The sequence below is a fragment of the Amblyomma mixtum genome, chromosome 8, assembly GCF_055824585.1.
Source record: "Amblyomma mixtum isolate Tamu chromosome 8, ASM5582458v1, whole genome shotgun sequence".
In the NCBI taxonomy this organism is placed as follows: domain Eukaryota; kingdom Metazoa; phylum Arthropoda; class Arachnida; order Ixodida; family Ixodidae; genus Amblyomma; species Amblyomma mixtum.
The window spans coordinates 48,887,441-48,910,233 of record NC_143019.1 but is presented as its reverse complement, the minus strand read 5'-3'; the positions used below and the strand labels follow the sequence as shown (position 1 = coordinate 48,910,233).

The window sequence follows — 22,793 nt, the reverse complement described above, 5'->3', positions numbered from 1 at the left end:
GCTCTCAGAAATTGTGCTAATCGATGTGTCTCCTGATGCTGCAAAACTCTTTAGCAAAACGCTTGAGGCCCTTATACTATCATGAGGAGGGTGTAACGATGACTACCATGGGCTCACCATGCAGTCGTTTGAAAAATGTCTGTCATGTTCGTCATAGGCTAATTTCTCCATACAATGCCATATGACCCAGCTGCTAGTGCTATAAATAACCGTACAAGCATCCTCAACTAGTACACTAAGAAATGGAGGCGATGCCAGAAAAATGCTTTCTTCACAACAAGAGCCAGTGTTATGGAACTCGAGAGAAGCAAGAGCATACCTTTGCAAGGTAGTACTCGAGGGCCTGTGTGATACGGCCATGGCGGAACAGAAAACCCAGCATGGACCGATGGCTGCCGTACATTTCCAAGTAGTGCTTGCACTCGGAGTACACCACCCCTTTCAACTCAGCCACAGGAATCTTCACCTGCAGAGGAGAAGTCAACAGAAGAGATCGAATGATGTCACTAAGCTTAGTTTGTCACAAATGCTCATTCATAACAGCAGGTGCAGGCAAGAAATGCTTTGGAGTAAGGCCGGTAGCTGCACTTAAGACACAGAGTCAGGATTACACTGCGAACAAGCTGCCACAAGAGTCATCACCATCATCATCATCAGCCTGACTACACCCACTGCAGGGCAAAGGCCTCTCCCATGTCTCTCCCATTAACCCTGTCCTTCGCCAGTTGTGGCCATCGTATTCCCGCAAATTTCTTAAACTCATCCGCCCATCTAACTTTCTGCTGCCCCCTGCTACGCTTGCCGTCTCTTGGAATCCACTCCGCTACCCTTAAGGACCAGCGGTTATCTAGCCTTCGCATCACATGCCCTGCCCAAGCCCACTTCTTCCTCCTGATTTCAACTTGGATGTCATTAACCCGCGTTTGTTCCCTCACCCACTCCGCCCGCTTCTGATCTCTTAACATTACACCTATCATTTTTGTTTCCATAGCTCGCTGTGTTGTTCTTAACTTAAGCTGAACCCTCTTTGTTAGCCTCCACGTTTCTGCCCCATAGGTGAGTACCGGTAGGATGCAGCTGTTGTATACTTTTCCCTTGAGGGATATTGGTAAACTGCCATTCATGATTCAAATGATTTGTCAGGATGGCTCTTATTACATCACTGAAAGCCTGGGAAGAAAAAATGGCAGATTTGAATGTTGCTTGGAGCAGTGAAAAGTTGTGCTAAGATGTATTAGAAGCATTTCAATGAATCGGGCCCTAATGGGATGCAACAAAAAAAAGAACAAGAAAAAAATACGCAAAATTAAGCAGACACTAACCTCAAAATCAGGATCTCTGATATTCTTCAAGCTACCGATAGCACAGAAGATGGCTGCAGCCTGCAACAGAAATGTGAGTGACTCGGTTGCTTCTCTCACCGAAAACCTCTGTTTACATACCTTGCTTATACCAGGATATTGAGACTTCTCCAGGTTATCAATGATTTCCTTCAACAGGGGGCTCTCACTGGATGAGTTGCTGCGGTCCTTCAATTTCTGCAGCGAGGAATGCAAATGTCACAAAAAACAACATATTAACAAGCAAGCAGCCTCACTGTATCAATCTTTCTCTACTTCTTTGCCATTCATTTTTTTTTTTTTTGCATCTGTTGAAACACCCTACTATAATACAGGTACATCATAATACAGGTACAAAATATATAATACAAAATATGAATCAAGGCTGACATGTCAGCCAAAAGTCTTTATGCATTCATGGCAGACCCTCAGACCCATGGGGGACCATCAAGGAGGCATTCTTTCTTTTCTTTTAGGAGAAACTTTATTTCTTAACTCAGTGCAGTCCCTTTGCTGCACAGAGTTAAGAGTGGGCTAAAAGCACTTGTTGAGAAAGCATAAACAGTGGGCTTCCCAGGGGTATAAGGCTACACCAAGCTTGTCTTTGAACGTCGCTGATGAGGATGCCCACGGCATTTGGATTACTGAGAGCCAAACAGCTTTGTATTTATGCACTATTAACGTTAAGTAACTTCCTATACTAATTAATTAACCCGAATTCTCTCTGGTGTGGGGCCTACACATTTTTTTTTCCTTAATGAAGGAGTTTTTACCAACCAATGAGCACATACTTAGGTGTGCACAGATTTGACTGATCCAATTTGGCTGACTTTGTTCAGAGATCCAATTTGACTCTGACTTGGATAATGGTTTTCGAGCGCACCTGAAGACAGTGCGAGAACTTCTCCCTTGCGGAAGACCAATCGCCCGCGCGCAGCAGCGCCAGTCCCCAGGCAGCAAACACGCCGGATGTCTCGAGGCCGCACTTGGTGGAGACTTCCAGGGCAAGGGCCATGCGCTCAGCCTCCATCAGCCGGTCCCTCAACTTGCGCTCCGGTCCCGGGTCAGAGTTGAGGCCTCGACCGACTCTTCGGCGACTGGTGGGCTCATCGCTGGGACTGTCAGTACTGCAGAAAGTAACTTTGAAATTTCAGCACAGCAGTCCACAAGAATGAAGGACACACGCACACACACACACACTTAGTCACACTTCCGAGCTGTAGTGCATCAAAAGACAAGGGACAAAGCAAGAGATGAACGCAACAGTGCTGTGTGTGTGTTCACCTCGTTCTTTGTCTCTTGTCTTGTTATGAACTACAGCTTGGAAACATGAACCCACAAGCCCAAGTCTTGACATCAGTTACATTCACTGTGGTAGAATTTACATAACAAAAACACAAAAAACAAAATTCTGTGGCTGCTGGAAATACAGCATAGCCCATATATGGGGCAGGACAAAAAACTGTTTAGCATTGCTTACCGAACAAGCATTTCCTCTGGAAGCAGGTCCTGACAGTTCGCATTGACGATCAGCCGCACAATGTCCAGTCGCCTGAGGTAGGTGTCACTGCATGCCACACCACTGGCTATGCCTGCACTCATGAATTTGACTTTGGCTCTCAAGATGAGGGACTTGAGAATACTGAAAAGAAGAAGCAAGGAAAGGTCAAGAAGCCAAATGCACTCGCACAACCCCTGAAGCTTTTGCCATCTCTCTCCTTAATCGCTTTTGATTACAGTCACTGGAAAATTTTCAGAGTACCTCATTTGTCTTCCTTGAGCCACCTGGTGTGAAAGGCTGCCACAGCCAAACGTTGCCAGAACAGTGAGCATCAACTTCCGAAGGTAACTGGCTTAAAGCGACACCTCTCCATTGTCTCCAAGCTTTTCCCTAGGGCCGGCAAAGTGCATAAGGCACAGGTTAAACGAGGTTAAAAAATTTTTCTTTCCCGTTTTTTCTTAAGTGTCTGACCACGATGCTGGCGAAATTGGCTCTGCAACTATGCAGGGCTTCAAGTTATTGATAACAATAACAACATTGTGAAGCAAAACAAACAGGGCACTAATAAGATTGCAGTGCTTAAAACATCAGGCAGTGACAGCCACAGAGTCCAGTGGTGTGTACAGGAGGAACGCGATACTCTGGGAAACCTTCCAGTGACTCTAGCTTTGATACCTTGCCATTTCTTGCAATTGCTATTGATTCATGATCAGATGTTTCGCTCCATATATTGATCTGGGAGAATGGAGCATTAACTTGGGGCTGTGTAGCACAGCAGCTCAGAGGTAAAGTCAGGATCGCTTCAGTTGTGCCAGTAATACACCTGTCACATAAAAAGTTAAGCTTCCGTGCGACAGGTGAAGCATCTGGCAGCCTGTGATGAATGAAATCAAAAATCAGTCAGCTAACTCAATAGAAATGAATATGCAAGCTTACTTGGGTTTTACTCAACTCATTTTCATGCCAGCCTGACCCAAGGACATGCAACATCTAGCACAGTTAAAGCTCACACAGCACATATCAGAAGTCATGTCAGGGTGTGCCTTCCTTTTCCCATCAGCTGATTATTTCGGTTTACTGAGGGGAGTGAACAGAGGAACAGAGGAGGGAGGGGGATATTCACGTAATTATGAGTCCATAGTCCACAAAGGTCTCGGAGGTGCTCTTTGGTGCCAGCAGAGCAAACAGGCGGTCGCACAGAGACAAAATGTACGTGGCGCAGTCTGCCAGGCTTGAATGCTTCTCCAGAATGGCCAGCGATAGCGACACACTTGGAGCCTGAGGAGAGCAAACCAATTAAGGTTTTCAGGTTCATCAATGATCTTCTTCAATATTATAAGGACGATAAGGACAATTTCATCAGAATTTTTTTTCTTAGTAAAATCCAATAACAAAGCCTTTTATGACTCTGCTGGTTCTCATTAAACAGCAAAAGACATTTCCATAGCTGAGAATTTCACAATGAAGTTGAAATATTTTATCCCACCACACCGATTCAGACTCATGACAGTGATGATGTCAAGTGTTGTGGGTTTCCTTCATTTAATTTTTCCTGTTTAGTTGTTCTTTTTGTCTCCCTAGTGTGAAAAAAGCGTAATAGCAACAGTGATGAAAAGTTGCCTTAATATTTCCTTGCGCTGCCCTTCATTTAATGTTTCATTCAACACAAAACCTCATTTGACATCGCTGCAGTGTATTAGTGCAAACAGCTACTGGTGGAGACACCCACCCTTCAGTTTTCATCCTTTTTCACCTTACAAGAATTCTATTTTCTTTGAAAGCAGCATCTTCTCAGTTAAAAAGTGGTAATCCATCAACCAGGGCCAATTTCAATTTGTGCTCAGGGTACCTTTAAGCAGTAACTACATTGCAACCAGTAACGAGTCTGTGGGCAGAAAAGATAATGGCTGGATTCACCGTCAAGAAATTTACTTTCAAGCCAGCCGCTGAGCTAAACGTCACAAAGTGACAGAAAAGAAGTAACAGAATTTTTTGAAGACGGGACAGAGAACAAGACAAACGCCTGCACTGGTGTATGTCTCGTTCTCTGTCCCGTTTTCAAAAAGCGCTGTTATTTCTTTTCCGTCAGCATTTACCAACCAGCCCTCATTGTCCCTTTTTTTGTCATGAAGTGAACAGCACGTTCCGAGAAACACACAGTAGAAAGAAGAAATAGATGAACACATCATCCTACTGTGTATGTCTAAGAGCACACTGCTCGTTTCATGATGCTCCATAACCAACTAGCCCGCCAAATTGCCCTGAGCTAAACAATTCCTCCATAAAGTCTGCTCTGATGACCATGACGTACGAACATGTTGCTCCAGCCAGAATTGGCCCCGTTTGAAATTCGCGCACTGTGGCGTCACGTCCGTTTCGACCAATTGAAAAGTGTGACATTTCTGTCGACAACTCCTGCTTACAACGATGAGGCATTAAAGGCTTCCGCCTTAAAATTCGGGTGGTTACAGATTGCAGCAACACCTGTGGTCAATAACATAAACTATACCAGTTGTGAAATTGCGCGCCAAAAAGTGACTAGTCTCCAGCAGCTATATTTCAGGTGCTTACGGATGGTGCTGCCATCTGGAAGCGGTAAATAAAGCTGCTGTCATAAAGCACCACTGTCTTCTAAAAAGCATTTCTTTCTTGCTTCTTTTCCCTCCTCATTTATCTGTCTGGCTGTTACATCCATGAATCATTGTTAACACATCTGTTTCACTGATATGTTGCCAAGCAGTTGAGTGTTCATCAAAAATCTAGAATTTTGCAACTTGGACATAGTTTGTTATTGACCACAGGTGTTGCTGCAATCTGTAACCACCCGAATTTTAAGGCGGAAGCCTTTAATGCCTCATCGTTGTAAGCAGGAGTTGTCGACAGAAATGTCACACTTTTCAATTGGTCGAAACGGACGTGACGCCACAGTGCGCGAATTTCAAACGGGGCCAATTGTACTTTGGCTAGTAACCATGCAACCAATTAAAGGGTTGGTATAGTGATGCTCCAAATAAGTGGGAATGAGTTTAGTTAATTGCTTAATTACCCAATTAGCCTAATTAACCTTTCCACTAAGGCCAGATAAATAAATAAAACCAAGTAGAAAATTGGTCGAGTTCGGGAATCGAACCCCAGTCTCCAGAGTACGAGACAGAGGAGCATGCTAACCACTCCACCATGCCAGCTCGATGGTTTGGAATGAACAAAGGCATGTCTAGTGATACTATGGTGCCCGTCACACCCATCTTTCTCCCTTCCTGTTAAAGCGAGGTTCAGGTGTCCACCTGCGAGACAGATAATTTCCTTTTCTCAAAAACCAATTTACTCTGTGGACTCCCTGGCAGCATTGCAAGACGCTGTCTCCTTCCACTCTTAGAGGCGAAGCCTAACATCTTAACAAAGCATCAGTGACATAAGCAGCAACACCGCGCTTAAGGTTTTCGCCTCACCACACTTTAGGTCAACAAAGTGCCTCCCTGACTTTTTGGGGAACTTGAACCACCATTTTTAAATATATGGACTCTCCGGGAAGTTTTGCAACTGGCAAGATTAAAGAGCTCTGGCTGCAACAGCATTGTAAAACTACATCCTCCGCAAATACAGCATGACAATGATCACAGTGTGCATGTTGAGAAAAAACATACAAGCCTAAATGCCATTTTTCCTTCTTTAACCAACTGCACAGCACAGTCATGAGCACTGTCAAGGTATAAGCTGCATGAAAACTGACCTGCTTATACAGTAGCACCCCTCTATAGTAAACTGACTCGCACCAGCAAATATCTTTACTATATCAGGGTCTTTACTATATCAATTGTTGGCGATGGCAAGGCTCTGAAGATGCTCTCTGGCAATTGACTACTTCTAGACACAGTGTTCATTAACAGAAGAAACACTTACAAATACCTTCCATCCTGCTCTTGTCTTTTTATGTGATAACTGTTTATTTTCAGTTATCACATCTCGTATTAATAACGTATCCGATTTCGTTAACATCTTGTGGATGCACCACATTTGCACAAATACAATGCAGCTGGTAATATAATGCGAGTTTGATTTCGTGTGAACATGACATCATTTTCCGCAGCCTCAGCGGCGTTTAGGAGGCAATACTTAAATTCGTGGAACAAAGTCAAAGCGCCGCTTCCCTGTGCTTGGGGCTGCCCTGCAGCGAATGTTCACCCTTTTCTTCTCTTCTCTATCTTCTCTACTGTTACAGAACTTTTACTGTCTTTCCTTTCTCAGCGACCCGCGCCACCTTCTTTCTGCGTTCATTCACGTCACGGCCCCAAGGACTTCCAGAAGTTGGCTTCTCCTCATAGCTTCTGAGCTATGTGGCGAAGCTATCTCAAAGAGCACCATTTTATCATCTTTGGTATTCATTTGCCTCGCGCGCGCCGCGTTGTCGTCATTCTGCGGGAAGCCCGTTGCCACGGCCAGATGCTCTTTACGAAAAAAAATGAGAAGTCGTCTATGAAAAGCAAAATGGAACCACAGTTTTACTCGACTAAATCAGAGTTTTTACTGTGCCAGAGTTTATTATAGTGGGGTTCTACTGTAGTACACGCAATAACAAGCATCTTAGCATCTGACAAGTCATCTCAATAAATAGTATCCCTTCAAAGTGGGCAAGAAACGACATACTCGGTGGTAGAAAAACTGGTCTCTGACGGCAGCATTTTCTTCGCTGTTTGTGGTCAACATCCACACGAAACGTTTGGAGACTGACGAGCTTCGTGTGGCCGCAGTGAATGAATCAGAACGACTTCTGAGAGCGTCATCTGCGCAGAGGAAGCTACGTCAGGGAGACAGCACTGCTCAGCTGCACACACCAATACACACACACACACACACACAAAAAACTCAATGTTTTGGCACGTTAGACCCAAAGGCATTGATCAAGCTAAAGCAGCCATCTAATGTGAAAAAGTGCACATCTGTTTTTATTGCACAAAGTGCAATAACAATGCCAATCTACTTTGCAACCATAAGTACAGCTTAGTACCATGGGGCACTCTGCTACTCCCCTTTAAGAATTCCTCGATTGCCTGACTGTCTAAGACACCGGGAAGTTCTTGTACAATTTAATTTATATAATTTATGGAATTTAATACATCAAAGCTGCACCACGGGCAATAAGTCATGTTATAGTGGTTGGCTCCAGATTACTTTCAACTTCCTGGGGTTCTCTACTGTACACTAAAATCTCAATGCAAGTGTATTTTTGGTTTGGTTTGGCTTGGTTTATGGGGTTTAACGTCCCAAAGCGACTAAGGCTATGAGAGATGCCGTAGTGGAGTGCTCCGGAAATTTCGACCACCTGGAGTTCTTTAACGTGCACTGACATCGCACAGTACATGGTCCTCTAGAATTTCTCCTCCAAAGAAATTCAACCGCCGCGGCCGGGATCGAACCCGCGTCTTTCAGGACAGCAGCCAAGCGCCGTAACCACTGAGCCACCGCGGCGGCGCAAGTGTATTTTTGTGCTGTTGATGTCAGCATTGTTCAAAAGGTCATGGCAACACACCATTCACTTGAGCAAGGTGCACCGGCTCCTCAGAGGATACTGAGGCAGTTTCATCAGCGTTCTTGAGACTGCAACGTCCAAGAAAAGATGCAGCTGTGAACACTGGAAGGGCAAGCCTCAAGCATGGTGCATCAAATGACGCTGGCACTTACTTTTCGGTCTGAGTGAAGCAGTCATCGCAGACCCGGACCTTGTAAGGCCCAAAACCTTCCACAACCATGGAGTGCTGAGAGCACATGTGGCACACCACACGGCCGCAGCGGCGGCAGTGATGTCTGCGGCTGAACTGCGCACGGAACAATGAACGTTTCCTCGTATAAAAGCACTGAACTTGGTTCACTGTACTTAATTAGGAGGTTACGCTATCGTAACACTAATAACGCTTCATTTTAAGGACAAAAAAATCCCACTGATGCTCTTTACCTCACCAGTTTTGCTCACGCACAGAACTACGCTCACTTAACAAGACTACTGTTGGAGGTGAAATGCCCAGCAGTGGGAGTTTGTATGCTGCTGACAGCTTCGTGAACAAACTCTGCAGTGGGTACATCTCAACATCATCTGGCAACCAATGAAAACATATGGCAGCCGACTTGCGTACTTAGGCCAAATGTGAATATGTGCGTTAGCAGGGTGTGTTTCGCTATTTTTGCATTAATAAACACTGCGATGCTAAAGTGCTTGTTGTGGTGTGTTTTCTTTACAAAATGGCAGCCACCTGCTTTATAAAGCAGATGACTCACTTTCCACCAAATTAATTTAAGTTTATGTTAAAATCTGCAAAAAAGCAACTACCAAGGTACAGTCTTTGTCAAAAGTTTAGAGCCCCGGGGGTTTGCTTCTAAGCCTTGTAGTGTGACTCCTGAAGCATTTGTGGCAGCCCTACCCATTGGAGGAGGCAGGACCAGAAGTCAGAAATCTTTTTATCTTCAGGAAATTTGGAGCGCTGTAGTTGCATTATGAACCACACAGTGTGGCTCAGAAGCAAACCCCCTGGGGTCCCAACTTTTAACAAAGGCTGTACATGGTGCAAAAAAGAAAAAGACTAAAAGCTCAAGAAGCATACAAAAAAGGCAATTGGCGTATCACTTTTCACAAGTTCTTGAAATATGGCTACGTTCCCTTCCTTTGTAATTTTAGGAGGTAGGCGATTCCCACTGGTAATGAATAATTAACACATGCAAGAAGGAAGACTGCAGAAAGGGAGGGCTCACCACACTGAAGTATTCAATGTGACAGGCCATGCAGCACGATACAGCAGCATCAGGGATCCATTCCGACTGCGGAGGAGGCTTCAATGGCATCGTGAACGAACTGCCTTCAGAGTTCTTTGCCGAAGAGCTGCTGCCAGCAGACTGTGAAGTTACGTCATGCTCCGCTGAAGGCAAACGAAACAATCAGGGAACTGAGTGAGGCTTCTTCCCGATCTAGCTGGCTATACATAGATCCAAAATGAAGAAAGGAAAAAAAGGGCAAAACTACGACAGACAAGGAGCTAACTAAACAAGCATTGTCTGAGTCGTGGTCACACCATTCTTTAGATTCTGGATTACAGGTTCATGGATTCATGCTAATATGCCCAGTACATTCCCTTCCAGCTTTGTGCACCTGGCATATCATGTTAGTGCTTGTACGTTAGTCCTTTATTCGCAGTAACTCTTTTTGTTCGCTACTCTCCTTACCATGATTTCCAAAGCAAAGTGCAAGAAACTGCTAGCTGAACATGCAAGAACACAGGCAGTTGATGAAGACAATGACTATGCAAGCATAAAGAGTAAAACATGATATTTGTCTCGGAAAGTGAGCACGCTTCTCCTCCTTTATACACAAGTGGTGACGTCACAGCTCTGCACCGCCTCTCAACGGATATCATGATGAGTGGAAACTTTCTGCTCCTTCTTCAAGGACGCGCGTTGCCGCTTAGTTAGGATTTTTCACTCAACACTGACGCTGGGTTTCTGCAATAAGGTACCCTTAACGCTTTTATGTTAATAAAACCAGATGTCTCCACCTGGCTCATGCTGATTTCTCCCTCCCTACAGCTGCATCTCATTTGATAAATTTCGATCAACTTATGTTTGCCATTTTGCAGTTTGGTACATAAACAAGGACCGCAAAAACCTTACTTGCACGAGGTGGAAGAAGAAGCACCTCCAAAGCTTTGGATGCATAGGACTTGAGCATGGCATTGGCAGAATCTCGGGTGAAAGGAGACTTTTCGTCATCCAGGAAACTGGCAGTCACCTCAAGGGCTTTGCCCACTGAGTCCACCTAATACAATTAGAGAAAAAAGGCATTAGGTTAAGCAGTGGCCGACCACGAGCTCGTGCACATCAAAACTGCATGGGCGCTGCTATTCAATACATGCACATTCATTAACTACCAATAATTTGTGAATTTGGGGCAGATGATATCATAGCTGCTCGTGTAGTGAGCCCACCCCTTACTTTAGTCGCTGAGAATTTACTTTTTTTTTTTTTTTTGAAGTGTTAGCTTTTCTTAGCATAAAGTGACTAGACGTCCCGATTCAGGCGGGACATGTCCCTCTTTTGTGGGCCTGGTCCTGCTGTCCTGCCAGCATGCTTGTGGGACGGCGTTTTGTCCCGCCTTCACTACATTGGCTACACACGCTCTGCCTAGCTCCACAAACCAGCCTAAATAATGGCAAAAACAAGCCATTGCCAGGCGGCTCGCGGAAAAGCGCTCGCAATGGCGAGTCGCGTCTTTTCTCGTCCTTTTCTCGAACTATAGCTAGACCTAACCACAAAAACTTTTAGTGTTGGCTAGCTAGTGAGCTGAAGTTAAATCCGGGTACAAAAATTGTTTGCCTATGCTATAGTTATGCGTTTGTCCGCGCTCTTCCCTCCGCGTGCTTGCGTTTGTTTGTTTTAATGCTTCTTTGTCGCACCAATGATAATGCCTGAATGGAAGTGCAAGTTCAATGGAGAACTGGGTAAAGAGTTCCTATTCCTGAAGAAAGTGAAGTCGGAGTACGATGTCCGCTGCGAGAAATGTGGAAGAGACTTTTCCATCGCCCGCATTGGACGTCTTGAAATTTTAAAACACATAGGCACCGTGAAGCACAAGCGGAATATGTCAGCTGCTGCGTCTTCCATTGTACTGAAGAAGCTTTTCAGGCAAGAACATGCCCACCCCCCCCCCCCCTTAATGTCCCGCTTTGGGGCCAGAAGAATATGGTCACTTTATCTTAGCATGTTCCTCAGTTTCGTGCCGTACGCAGCGCGAACCTGGGCAACACGCCAAGACGCTGTGCACCAATAACATCATGATGTACCCAGTTCTGTTTCGAACACTTATCAAAGCCCAATGTGAAAGTAATCAAGCAGCACTGACCTCAGCATTCATGAGCAGCTGTTCGAGCAGCAGCTCCGGATCATTGGCGACGGCAGAGTAATGGTGCCGTTTCAGAGGGTCAATGCACATGTACATCTGGAAAGCAGCACCGCAGCATTCTTTCAAGGAATGAACAAGGTTACTCGAAGCTACACCTATTTGGAAGAACCTAAATTTAAGGCAGAAATTAAAGCCCATGCAAGCGCAACCATACAGCAACCTATCACTTTTCCACCTGCCGTTTTGGACAGGTGGAACCTTTTTAAGTGCTAGCACAGCATCTGTAATTATGCTGTTTTATATTATGCATGTGTGTTTATCAAAGGTAGAAGGTAATTCTTTGAGACATAGAACTTGAACAAGAAATTGCCAACATAACACACTGTGCCTTTTGGTGCTGCTACGTGATATGCCTGCTTTGCTGAACGTAACCTCCATGCGTTCCTTTACCACTTCTTACCTTCTTTTTACTTTTTATTTTTTTCACTCCTTGTTAGCAGTGTATACATACTGTAGTTACCCAAAATGTAATGTGACTATGACTGTAGTTCCAAGGGTTGATTTGCGGGCACGAAACAGGGCAAAAAAAAAAATAACTAACAAAAGGGTCGTCTTTGTGGGCTTGTGAAGGGAAAAAATGAAAGAGCATGAATCTAATGCGAGGAACAAGGTCACAGTATACGCAAAAAAAGGGTAGAAGTTTGCAAACAAAGGTACCAAAAAAAATGGGTCTCACGTGCCTCTTTTGTTTCAAGAGAGCTGCAAGAAAGATTTTCCAAATAAGGCTGATACAAAGATAAACATGAAGCCCTGCCGTGCCATCACCCCATCGACCACGTCCTTTAGAGGCCTCATTGTAAAAAGGACACTTCTCCCAGTTGCCGAACCGCACGGTGAGTCATGCCTTCTGAATGTCGCTGGCTGTTCTCAGCAACATTTAAATGAGTCGTCATCATCTTAACCATGGAGCTATTGGAAGACTGCTAGGCAGCCTACGAGCTCGATGACCTTGAATAGTGCGTCAAGTACTGGTCCCAAGGAAAGCAACGAAAGCTCCCAAAATGGTTTACGTACTATTGGCAGCACTGAGGATGTTGAAGGAGTGAGTTGAACTATAACACAATGAAACAAAAGGCCTTCAAGTCTTGCATACGGTATCGCGTTTCCTCAGGACAAAGCATAAAATATGCGCTCGGCACACAAGTGCACCTCTGTCTCCTGTGATGAGTTCTTTACTGCGCCGCTGCAGCTCCGATATGTAATGCACTGTGTCGTTCACCTTAGTTGATATCTGTGGCTTGGGAGTTTCTTTGGTCAGCCAAGGCGGCATTCTAACATCATTTCATTTTTGTTTCCCGAAGTTGAGGGGCGATCACATGAACACATTTTATGTTGCTGGAGATTCTGTTACAGCTCTGCCATAATGGTATGACGCGACAGCGCCAATGAGTTAATGCCCATGTATGCGCAACTGGTCATTCTTTACATTCACAGAACGCTGGGAGTCCTCATACCACTCCTGGCACAGGGGTGCAGTAGTTAAGCAATGTTACAGTGGAGTAAATACAGTATGTGCTTCCTTCAGTAAACATTCAGTTGGCAGCAGCAATGTATGTGTCGTCTTTCCTCCTACTTGTCCTTGTCCTTCTGCAATCGCAACATGTATGAACAAGATGAAGAAGGAAAACTTCAGCTCACCAACAAATGTTTTAACAAGGGTCTTGTCTTCAACTTGTCTTCCCAGACAGAATCATGTCCCCTAGTCAAAGCGTTGGTGAACAAACTGAGACTTCCTTCTCGCTCTTTGTTAAAATTTATGCTAGTGTGTGCATGTTAGGCAACCATGTTAGATGCATTGCAAAGCTATTAACAGACACTCAAGCCAGAAAGCAAGTTCCCTGAACACAAAGATTTACTTGAAATTTTTCACGCTTGTTTCACCTGTGCACTGTTGTGACGGTGTAACCCTAACCCTTTAAAGGTGTCCGCCAAGATGCAGCAACATACCCTAAGGCCTATTCCCGAGCGCTGGTAGGAGACCAACTCAGCCCCCATGAGGCAATCTTTGTACATTTCTGTCAGGTAGTCGAGCAGCAGAATTTTTCCAGGCCCACTGGGAAGCCGGTCAAGCACCTTCTGCCAAAGGGGGAACGCCTCACTGTCTTTCTTCCATCCTTCAGTGAGCTGGGTGGGCAGTAGTAAGAAAAAACAGCAAAGTTCAAAAGAATAGGAAATGTTTGGCACGGCTGCAAATTTTACCACTTCATTTCTTTAGTGCCAACCTCAATTTCAAAGCCATCTGAAGTGAAGCTATGACTTCCGTCACACCGGGTTATATTCTGCTCATTCAGATACATATCTGCAGTGAAAGTAATAAAAATGAATGGGCAGAAATGTATCTGCACATGTGGCAGTCAGGAAATTGAACAAAATGTGGTTTCAAATTTAACTAAATTGAACGTTATGTCCGCCATCACGAGTTCATGGAATGCAACTTTGGCTCAGAAGTTTAATTCCTTCATTTCCAATGTTCCTTGAGGTTTAAGGTGCACTGTGTAATTTTCACATTATGAATTTGGCTGCATATTCCTGTTCCAGGCTTCTTGCGAAGGCGATAAATTTTTTTTTTTTAATACTGCTTTGCAGAAACTTTTGACTGTGGGCATGTGTGTAGAGAGCTGAAAATTCATCGTCATCATCATCATCCGAATGACTACACCAACAGCAGGGCGAAGGTCTCTCCCATGTCTCTCTAATTAACCCTGTCCTTTGCCAGCTGCAGACACCATATCCCTGCTGAAAGTTAGCCAATTCCAATGCAAAATCTTGTCTAACGCTTTGTCAAGTGACTGGTTTTTAAGTGAGGATGGCTAGCATCGGCAGTTTCAAGTGAAACTTGTTCACATCAATACACAACAGCATGGCTACAAGTGCACTTCAATAACTTCTGGCAAGAATTCTGATATGGTGTGCATTGAGAAATCCAAGAAAGCACAAACCTTGAAGGCTTCATCTGACATTGGTGGCGACTGCGTCAGCAGGTGAAGTGCCTTGAGCTCAGTGACAATCTGCACATTAAGAAGTACCACGTTCATGAACAATGTGATCTCTAAGAGGACCCGTCATAATGCACGTCAGGTATACAGCCTTGTACGAAAGCACCAGAATTTGGTAACTTCCCTACAAATAAAAGCCCCCAGCTCACAATGTAATATTCTATGTATATTAAGCCAATTTTTTATCTGTATATTACTTCACATAAAAAATAGTTTGGCATTGGGACTCACATTGAGGGCAAATTCTATCTGTGATTGACTGTTTTATGAAAAGCCCTATGTGAAGGCGCATATTTTTTTTGTGGCACGCATGTAACTAGGCGCCGGCACAAGCAAAGTAATACGTCTAAGGATAGCAACAGAATGCATAATGCAAGACCCAATAATTTTCTGAATGTAGAACATACCGGGCTCAACAAAATTCATGATACCACACACTGAAAAGTAACAGACTACAGTGTGAAAAGCAATTTCTTGAATTGTGTTTCAGAACAGTTGTAATGATTCTGTTTTGTCCAAATTACTGAAAAGAAATTTGAAGAACAAAGATTTAACTTTAAAAACTATCACTGAAAGGGTAAAAGAACTAATTTCAAATTACCATTAACGCCACCCCTTCATTGCTTTCTAAAGTGTCCTCAATGCCAAGCTCTTGCTACTGTTGCTAACCAAACTCTAATTGCAAAATGAGAAAAAACAGCATAAATAGAAGACAACGCAAGAAGCGCTGTCATGGCGATGGTGTAGCCATCTATCCGTCCTGTCTTTTAGCTCTTTCTTTCAGTTATGTCAAACCAATAGACTGTGCTAGTATTCTCTGGCCACAACTTTCTGTGTCGAGTACACTAGTACACAATATTCACAAGCTGTAGCTGGCAGCTAGTACTATCCACTGGCTGCAAACCTGACTAATTACAAGAAGAGAAATGCTAAATAAGAGCCTCACATTGCAACAATCCCGGCCAACCGTGTGCAGATCAGACCACCGGCAAGAAACATCGTATAATGAAAACTCAAACAGCTTCTGCAAAACAAAAAGTGGCTCCGATGTTGACTTCAGTGCAATGTCCTTCCAGGTGCAGGGCTGGTCATCGTCTCCTTCTCCACCGGTCACCAGTTTTTCTGCAATCTAAGTGAAATAAGAAAGCAAAGATGTAAATTGTTGTGTTGACTTTGCATGCAGGAATATATACAAAATAGGAGGCAATTATGAAGCTAAATGTAACAAATTTTAAAGGGACACCGGGTGTAAATCAATCCAATTTTTGTTCTCCAAAAAAATTTATCCTGCAGCTCTTCCTGGGAACACTAATATTTTTGCAGTAACAAAGGACGCATTTATTACATAGAAAATTGAATTAAAAATTTTCCAGTCACTCAAATCAAACTCGACGTTCCCACCACTACGTCACTACCACCTCTCAACCACAGCAAAATAATAAAGAGGAAGGAGACAACTACATCAATGCAACGTCAATGAATGGTCTCGTCAAGTACTGGTGGCACATTTTACATTTTTCATTTGCAATAACTCAGTGATTGCGCCAAATAACGAAAATGCAGCTTTATAAGCACAGCACATGAAAGGCAACGCTACACTGGAAACGGCAAAACTGATCACACAACAGTGGCAGCATAAACTTTTGTGAAAGACTGATGAGCGTCACTGCAAATAGCTGACATATATTTTCAATAAAGTAAGCTGAAGACAAAAAAAAAAAAAAACTATGAGACCACTGCCGCAACCCGCATTAGACAATGCGAAAGCAAAACATCCACATACTACACGACGTCTGCGGCTGTTCTGACGTCCATGTATTATAGCGACGGCCATGGCTATTTTGATGCCTAAGTGTATTCTTTCGCATTATTTTGCATTTAGTTAATTAACTAATTACATCTTATCAACGAAATTATCAACCAAACTATCTGTCACAATCACACTTTCACCTATTTATCGTAATCGCGCAAACAAAATTTGCAGATATGTTTTGCGGGCACTTTTTGGTGACGCAGCAGAGCCATACATTGCTCTCGCATTAAAAAAGTTCAGCTAATTAGCACGCAGTGTACACACACCTCTTGATAAAGGTTGAACCTGTCAAGCTCCTCGGAGGCCTTCTTGTGGAGCTCTGCGTTGCCCACATACTGACACTCTGACTTCAGTGCCTCCAAAGCCTCAAGTGCATGACTGTCCGGCCAGTGCACATAGTTTGCCAGCACACAGTCAAAGCGCAGAGGCAGGTCCCTGATCCTCATTGCGTAAGTCCAGGGACCGACAGCACTGCACATGCAAGAAGAACCGGCACTTCATTGCAATATGAAGGCATCAGAATGAAAATGTCGGAAATGACTAAAAATACAAGATCTTGCAACTAAAGCAAACACAACCTTTTTACTGCTAGAACCCAATGGGCATTGAAACTCCCCTGGACGTCCAATGGATGTTCAGGATGTCCGCAGGACATCCAAGAGGGGTTCAGTGCCCACATTGGAAAGCACCACAACTTCCAGATTTCCTGCTGTGTAACAGCTGTTCAAATGTAGTGTCAGGTACAAGTAACCTAAAAAATTTCCTGATCCCACGCGCTGTGTTGTAGCTGAATTTCCTCAGAACTTCCTCACAACCTGCTTTTGAAAAATATCCCGTGCAGAGCGATGCTAAACCGCCAGCAATTTTTTCTAGTTTTTGGCACTTTGCCTGAAAGTTGGAACAGTGCATATTTTTTCTTCACATCTCCATAGTTTGGGTGGGCATTCTCTTGGAACTTTATGGTAAAGAGGTCTCGTTTTAAGCACCAGGAAAAAAAAAAGTGGTATACCTGAGCAAAGGCTGTCGATAACTGCCATTCAGCGAAGGCACATACTTGCGTACATGAGTATGAAGAGAGACTATCGCAATTTCTGAGGAACAAGTATAGATCTATTGACAAATATAAAAACATTCTATGTCCATCTAGAATGCCATTTGTATTTTCATACATCGGTCTCAAACGCCGACCTTCCGAGAAGAAATGCTTCACAGAAATGAGAGATGCGTTCGTTCAAGCAAAACATTTCTGCTAAATAACACCCCCTGAAAAATATTTCTGGCTACGCCACTGGAGTACAGGGTGTAAGAAAAGTTAATTTTCCTCAGCTTTTATGTCCCATAAACTTATGCAGTTGATTCTGAAGCCCCGTTACCTTTCAGAAGTGTCGTGTTCCACATCCAGCTCTGAAGCAGCCAGAAGGCTAAGAATGCAGCGCCTGTAGAAAACCAAGTCGCCTTGCGCTGCTCCATCCAAAGCATCGACAAACTCCATGATGAGCAGGACGCTGATCCAGTCTCGCTGACTTGCCGCACCACTAAGGGCCTCCCAGACAACGTTGGGGCTGGAGCAACCGCGGAGGGCCATAGCAGTCCAAGCGGCATGGCTCTGTGGTGTCAACAGTTGCATCCACAGTCCATACACATGTGCTAGTAAATTGTCCAAGGGGAGACCTCGATACTTGACGCCTTCTTCCAGCTGTGGACTTCTTGGTGCCTGCATGCAAACAGACAAACCGGCGGAGGCACGAATTTAAGAAGTAGCAATACTGGAACAAACTGATCGAACTCTTCAACATCTGCTTCAGAGGCTAGAAACCCGAGATGTAAAACAGCTTTCTGGTGGAGCTAAGAGTACAAGTGCAACAGAACCTCAGAAGAACAGAAACAGTTGGGAGCTTTGCATTCATGACTTTCAAAATCACCTAACAAAAAAAAACAAGCATCTATAACAATCCTGAAAAACACTATATAAAGATCCTCTTCATGTTCCTTTCAGTTGTCACCTCCTTTTAGGTTGTACATCTTGCCCAAAAGCCTACTCAAGAGTCCGCAGAAATTTTCAGAATGGAGAAGCCACAAAGGAGGTCAATCTCCTGACATTCCAGATTCAAAGCCTTGATATTAGGGGCTCACCAATACATCTCACACACGTACATGAGGGCTCAGTGCTAAACTCGATTCCAAGCTGCCTGCTTAGGCTGCAAGACAATTAAGTTTTTTTGGCGACATCCACATTTCAAAACTTCTGCAAGCAGCTGTACCTTCCAACACGCTGGCAGTGCTGCGGGAAGAGGGAAAACCATGCAAACAAAGAAACGGCAGTTTTAAAAATCAGTCCCTTCCACAGCCTCCAGGTGCTTGGTATGAAAGTTGCTTGGTATGTCCAGACCAAGACATGTCCCCTTGTTGAAGCATTGGCTACAAGACTCACGCTGAAAAACAAGCTGTAAGTTAATTTAATTTGTTAATCAAAAGTTCACCTTTGGAAGCATGAACTTGAGCAGGCGGACAAGCAGAGGACAGTGGTTCTCCAGGTAGCTCATAACATGCGGCGGAACCTTGGTGCCGAAGGTCTCCAGCTCATCTGAAGACTCCAGTGAGGCCACCAGGGGCAATGAACCCTCCAGGACCACGCCAAACATGGCGTCCTCCTTCTGGTACTCCACAACAAACTCCTCTGGAATGACTGCAGAACAAGCAGAGGTACGAAAAAAATTTCGAGGGGGCACTTTGGCGATTTAAAGTGCGATGAGGCGAAAGCGTTTCCCGCAACCCTCTCCAGCATCCTCACGCTAGACAAGGAGAACTGCATATGTGTATTGGGCACATGCGATGCATTCTTGCTACTAATTTAATTTTTGTTGCTCGCGGTGATGTATGTCTTTTAGTACGTTTTGCCCTGTATATTTATAATTGTGTTTAATTTTTGCATTGTATCACGCGTTGTTTTTAATTTATTCTTACTACTTGCTTAATCCATTGTTTTTGCCCCCCTTACTCAATGCCCTTCTGGGCCCTGTAAGGTATTTTGAATAAATAAATAAATATGCGTTGGCAGGAAGTCGGTGTACCACAGTGGTTAGCACGCTCGGATGGGTGGCGCCATCTGTTGTAAACTCCACAAATCACAAACGTTTTATGTAACGGACAGACGGATGGATGGACGGACGGAGTCATGGCCACGAGTGTGAGCTATTAAAGGCTTTCGCCTCAACACCGTAAGCATCGCAAGTGCTTGTATGACATATAAGAAATATAGCTGCCGCTTGAAGCACCGGCGGCTGGCACCAACAGAAAAGGAATATTAGAATGAAAATGAAACTGACGGAACTCGAGCTTGCTCTCAGAAATGCTGGCCTACGGAGCAGCAACATTTTAGTTAAGACTGTGGCTGTCCACATTAACTGACTGATTTGCTTCTTTACATATGCAACGAATGCTTTTCAAATGAAGGAACCCAAGTACATACAAAGAAGCTTGCTAAAATGCAATATGAACTGGTGTGGCTTTGCCTTTGCAAGAAATACCCCGAAGCTCAAGCTGCCTCCTAAGATTAGATGCACACATGCTTCAGATAAGACTTAGGGCTGACACCTTGGGAGTATCAATTCACGTAAAAATTTTTTTCTACCACTTATCTATATGTAGCTGGACTTAAAAACTGCACTTCTGTTTTTGTAAGATATGATGCTCGGCTTGTACATCACAAAAGGCTCTTAAAGAATGTTGAACATACCACTGTTACGGTACCATAATTTTAAAACCTCAACTTCCAAGGGGGTACCCAAAAGAAACCGGACTTATTTTTGTTTGAACTTATTTGTTCACATTTTAAGCACCGACCTTCAATCTCCTTCAAAGTATTCCCCACTTGCAATGACACGCTTGTCGAATCTTTCATTCCATTTTTCAAAACATTGTTTAAATTCATCTTTTGTGATGCTTGACAGTGCCTCCGTCGTTTTTTTCTTCACCTCAGCAACATCAGCGAAATGCTTTCCATTCACCTATTTTTTCATTCTAGGAAACAAAGAAAGTAGCACGGGGCAAGGTCGGGAGACTATGAGGGTTGAGGCATAGGGGTCATGCCATTTTTGGCCCAAATTGTCGTAGAGACAGGGCTGTGTGAGCAGGGGCATTGACATGATGGAAAAACCAGTCACCCGACCGCCACAAATCTGGCCGCTTCCACCGCACACTGTTGCCCAATCTTTTCAAAACATCCAAGTAGAAAGCCTGGCTAACTGTCTGACCCTGCGGAACAAATTCTCAATGGACGACTCCTCTCACGTCGAAAAACAAATCAGCATTGTTTTGAGGTTTGGTTTCACTTGACGAGCTTTCTTGAGGCGAGGTGAATTTGAAGTTTTCCATTGGCATGATTGTTGCTTTGATTCAGGATTCGATTCAGGAACACTTGAGTTAGTTGTCCCCATAGCATCGTCCTTGTAAGTCTTTCTTAATATTTCAAGAGTTTCCATTCAACTTTTTTCGAGCAAAAATCAGAATTTCACCGGCGCACGCTGTTCACGAAAATCAGCCATTGCAAAAACGACATTCACACAAAACAGTCGTCACTCTAAAACTGTGCCTAAACTAGTCTGACCTCCTTCAACGACGGCACTCGGCTTACTGACTCTGGAATGTTCGTTCTATGCGCCCCTAGTGGCAAAACGCGGTACCACAGAAGCTTTGCCGACCAAAAAATTTAGTCCGGTTTCTTTTGGGTACCCCCTCGTATAGTTAAACTAAAAGGCACAAGGCATAAAGAACTTCAAGAAAGCTTGCTTAATTAACTAAAACCAATACTGAAGTGCAGTTCATTCAATGCATTATATACAAAAGGACACACACATAGTCAATGCCTGTTAGTTTGGTCCACCTCAGAAAAAAAAAATGCTGGCAAAGCTGTGCAATTTCAGCTCAAAAAATCTCAAACAGGTGGTAACAATAAGGATGACAGTAATGTCACCAGTCAAGCTACTCAAGGCTAGACTTCCAAATACCTCTTGGCAGCAAGGCACCAAAGTACACTCCCAAGAACATAAAGACAAGCTTACTTTGCTCTAATGAGCTCCTCAGTTCTTCGCAGCTTTCGTCCAGCTGCATGTGAGTGGTCAGGAAGAAGTGCATTTGCCAAGGGAAAATGATCTAGGAGGAAAATAATATAAGAATTACGGGCAGATTGGACATCTGATGCGATAATTCTTCAAGAGCAGTTGGATTTATCTCCAATGATTACTTTGATGCTTTTACTCTAAGCCAAGGCTACATACATGCAACACAATTTATCTGGAGAATGAATATGGGCAGAAAGTGGGTCAAGGGCTATTTCAAAACTAAAGTTTTCGGCTAATATTATTTTCAGTGATTTAACGCAGACTTCCTTTGTGGCCAAAAGTCATTTAGGTGCTATCTCAGAGTTCATGTCAGAATGAACAGTCTATTTACCAGTATTTAATGAGCAAATGGTAGTACTTAGAGCTGTGCTTGTAAAAGGAATTCGTATCGTCATTAGAAAAGTAACGCGATTTAACCGAGATGGCCAGCAGACAAAAACTCAAGTGTGAGATTACTTTTAAGAACTAGGTCGACATTGAATTGGTATTATCATTACAAAAGTAACGCAAATTAAACGAGGTGGCCAGCAGACAAAAACGCAAATGTGACATTACTTTTAAGAGCTAGGTCGACATTGAATTGGTATCATAATTAGAAAAGTAATGCAAATTAAACGAGATGGCCAACAGACAAAAAGGCAAGCGTGAGATTACTTTTAAGAACTAGGTCAACATTGAATTGGTATTATCATTACAAAAGTAACGCAAATTAAACGAGATGGCCAGCAAACAAAAACGCAAATGTGACATTACTTTTAAGAACTAGGTCAACATTGAATTGGTATTATCATTACAAAAGTAACGCAAATTAAACGAGGTGGCCAGCAGACAAAAACGCAAATGTGACATTACTTTTAAGAGCTAGGTCGACATTGAATTGGTATCATAATTAGAAAAGTAATGCAAATTAAACGAGATGGCCAACAGACAAAAAGGCAAGCGTGAGATTACTTTTAAGAACTAGGTCAACATTGAATTGGTATTATCATTACAAAAGTAACGCAAATTAAACGAGATGGCCAGCAGACAAAAACGCAAATGTGACATTACTTTTAAGAACTAGGTCAACATTGAATTGGTAT

At 43.6% G+C, this 22,793-nt stretch overlaps 1 protein-coding gene across 1 annotated transcript in view; it reads right to left on the bottom strand.

Annotated features, from left to right (window-relative positions):
- Window positions 1-22,793, bottom strand: part of Sptz (zinc finger FYVE-type containing 26 spastizin) — a 75,036-nt gene that overhangs the window by 15,839 nt on the left and 36,404 nt on the right. The window contains exons 22-40 of the mRNA XM_089557234.1: window positions 21,652-21,742; window positions 19,072-19,277; window positions 17,965-18,305; window positions 16,858-17,062; window positions 15,725-15,907; window positions 14,722-14,790; window positions 13,730-13,906; window positions 11,723-11,818; window positions 10,495-10,639; window positions 9,583-9,746; window positions 8,521-8,654; window positions 8,369-8,436; window positions 7,486-7,622; window positions 3,965-4,119; window positions 2,821-2,982; window positions 2,224-2,467; window positions 1,443-1,538; window positions 1,323-1,382; window positions 320-466 (exon numbers count right to left, since the gene is read on the bottom strand). Of these exons, the coding sequence (XP_089413360.1) occupies window positions 320-466; window positions 1,323-1,382; window positions 1,443-1,538; window positions 2,224-2,467; window positions 2,821-2,982; window positions 3,965-4,119; window positions 7,486-7,622; window positions 8,369-8,436; window positions 8,521-8,654; window positions 9,583-9,746; window positions 10,495-10,639; window positions 11,723-11,818; window positions 13,730-13,906; window positions 14,722-14,790; window positions 15,725-15,907; window positions 16,858-17,062; window positions 17,965-18,305; window positions 19,072-19,277; window positions 21,652-21,742 (2,880 nt within the window). The remainder of the gene's footprint in view (window positions 1-319; window positions 467-1,322; window positions 1,383-1,442; window positions 1,539-2,223; window positions 2,468-2,820; window positions 2,983-3,964; window positions 4,120-7,485; window positions 7,623-8,368; window positions 8,437-8,520; window positions 8,655-9,582; window positions 9,747-10,494; window positions 10,640-11,722; window positions 11,819-13,729; window positions 13,907-14,721; window positions 14,791-15,724; window positions 15,908-16,857; window positions 17,063-17,964; window positions 18,306-19,071; window positions 19,278-21,651; window positions 21,743-22,793) is intronic.